The sequence below is a fragment of the Arachis ipaensis genome, chromosome B04 (assembly GCF_000816755.2).
Source record: "Arachis ipaensis cultivar K30076 chromosome B04, Araip1.1, whole genome shotgun sequence".
In the NCBI taxonomy this organism is placed as follows: Eukaryota; Viridiplantae; Streptophyta; class Magnoliopsida; order Fabales; family Fabaceae; genus Arachis; species Arachis ipaensis.
This window is the reverse complement of record NC_029788.2, coordinates 129,963,596-129,965,996: the sequence shown is the minus strand read 5'-3', so window position 1 is coordinate 129,965,996 and position 2,401 is coordinate 129,963,596. Positions and strand designations below refer to the sequence as shown.

The 2,401-nt window shown below is 37.1% G+C and overlaps 1 protein-coding gene across 2 annotated transcripts in view; it reads right to left on the bottom strand.

The window, feature by feature from the left end:
• Positions 1 to 1,602, bottom strand: part of LOC107635495 (pentatricopeptide repeat-containing protein At2g31400, chloroplastic) — a gene marked incomplete in the record, with an annotated part of 3,834 nt that extends 2,232 nt beyond the window's left edge. For both annotated transcript variants that reach the window (XM_016338980.2, XM_016338981.2), the window contains 1 exon segment: positions 1 to 1,602. In XM_016338980.2, coding sequence (XP_016194466.1) covers positions 1 to 1,267 — 1,267 coding nt within the window.

Genomic DNA, 2,401 nt, shown 5'->3' with positions numbered 1-2,401 from the left:
AAGCAAGAGCCTCTTCAGATTGGCCAGCTTTCGAATAGCCATCCATCAAAATACTATATGTTACTGCATTTGGAAAAACATTATTGGCAGACATATCTGCGAAAATGCGTCTGGCAAAATCCAGCTGACCACCCTTACATAAGACATCCAAATACGTATTATAAGTATACACATCCTGCTCATGCCCTTTATTCCTCATCTCAGCAAACAAATCCCTAGCTATCTCCCAAGCACCCCCTGGGACACAAACACTAAGAAGCGAATTATAGGTAATCCGATCAGGCATGATCCCATTCGCCACCATCTCATCAACAAACTTCGCAACTATACTAAAGTCCACATGCCCCTTAGCTCCTGCATCAATCAGGGCATTATAGGTAATCAAATTTGGTTCCATTCCCAATGGCCTCATCGACCTATACAAGCGCACGGCATCATTAAAACGCCCATTATGCCCGTAAGCATTGATCATAGAGGAATAGGAATAGACAGTGTTACCGAACCCTTGGCTCCTGGCCACATCAAACACCCTACAAGCATGCTCAATTTTCTTCATTTTACCAAGTTGACTAATCACAGTACTAGTCAACTTCCCCTTGTAAAACCAGTTATAATGCTTCCTCCCCATAGCAAAATCATAGGTCTTAGATACCTGCAAGTACAGGTCCTTATTGCCACATTCCCTAATAAGGTAAATATAATCCTCAGGATCATACATCTTACTCTCATAGCTAAGCAAAACATTGTCAACAGATGCAACATCATTACCAGACTTTTCAAGGCACTGCTGCACCTCTTCAGCAATAAGAGAATGCTTTGTCTTGTTATTGTTGTACCTCAGCCTCCCTGAGCGCATCCTTGCCGCGAACCGTGTGGTCCTTCTGCCCGAAAACTCCAGGCCCAGAGTGGACCTCCGGCCACCGAGCATCCCCAATGCTGATGAAAATGCAGCAGGTGCATTGTCACCAGCAGCAGCAGCAGCTACAGCTGCAGCAACAGCAGAAGCTGAAGCAACACCAGCACCAGAACCTGAACCTGTGGCATTAGCATAAGGCAAAGGTGAGTTATTTGCAAAAGAACCATAACCATTATGGTTCCACCTTGACTGTTCTTGCCTCCTCAGTCGGCTATTTTGGTGGTTATGACGGTTGTGGTTGTTGTGGTGGCTGCTATGCCTATGGTTATGGGTGCTCCTGTTGCTGGTAGCATTAGGCCTAGAAGGGACAGAGGAACAGTGTGGTGGTGGTGTGGGAGGAGCAGAAGCCATAGGTCAAAGAGAGAGAAGAAGAAGAAGAAGAAAGAAAGCAAAAGGGTATCGGAATCAAAGGGAAAGATTGAAACTTTTGGGGGTTTTGGATTGTACAAGAGTGACTGTGTGCTGGAATGGATTTGAAGTGAAGGAGACAGTGGTTTCATTCAGGTGACTCTGGCTTGGATTTGAAGTTCTCCCTTTTAATCAATACAAGATTTTTTCTTTTTGGATGAACAACACTACCTGCCCCCACTCACACACAGCACTGTTGTTCCAGCTTCTGAGAGTTTGAAGAAATAGGATAATGTGATGGGTGTAGAAGAAACCCTTTGGAGACTTTTTCTCTCTTGTTATATTGTTATTAAAGAAACGCATATTTTTTCTCCCTTTCCAATTTTTAGTCAATTTTTTAATGGCTAGTTATGTGAAGATAATTTGACGAGTTAATATTCAATTTATTCTTTAAATTTGTATGTGAGTCTCGTAATTTTTATTAGTTTTTGGGATAATTTTTGACATACAAATATTAATAAAAAGTTGATATAAATAATCATCAATGTACTACTCCACAACTCAACTCTCACTAATTTCATCCACCCGTCTTAAAAAACCAAAGTATCATCAAACCCCGATTTGCCTAGCATAAATCGGAGAAAATTCTATTCAACTATCTGTTTGTTTGGGCGCCATTATTTTGATAAAAAAAAATTTTTAATTAAAAAATATTTTTTTTTATTTTTTAGCGTGTTTGGTAAATTTCTAATAGTAAAAGTAAAAGTACTAGAAAAATAAAAAAATATCTTTTTTGAGAAGCTGTAATTTACATCTTTTTTTAAAAGATCTTTTTTTCTTAAAAAAAAGATTTTTTTCATGTAATAAATAAACAAAAAAGTACTTTTATATTGTTATACCCAAATATAATTTGATAAATAAAAAGATCTTTTTGTATGAGATACCCAAACATAAATTTACTTTTACTTTTTTATAAGATCTTTTAAAAAAAAATAAATAAAAAAAATTTTTTTTTAGAAACTCACCCAAACAAACCCTATAACAATGTTATTTTTACAGAATAGAATATGATATTCTAACTGTCTATATCAGTGTTTGTTTAATATTTATATATCAAAAATTATCTTAGACACTAAT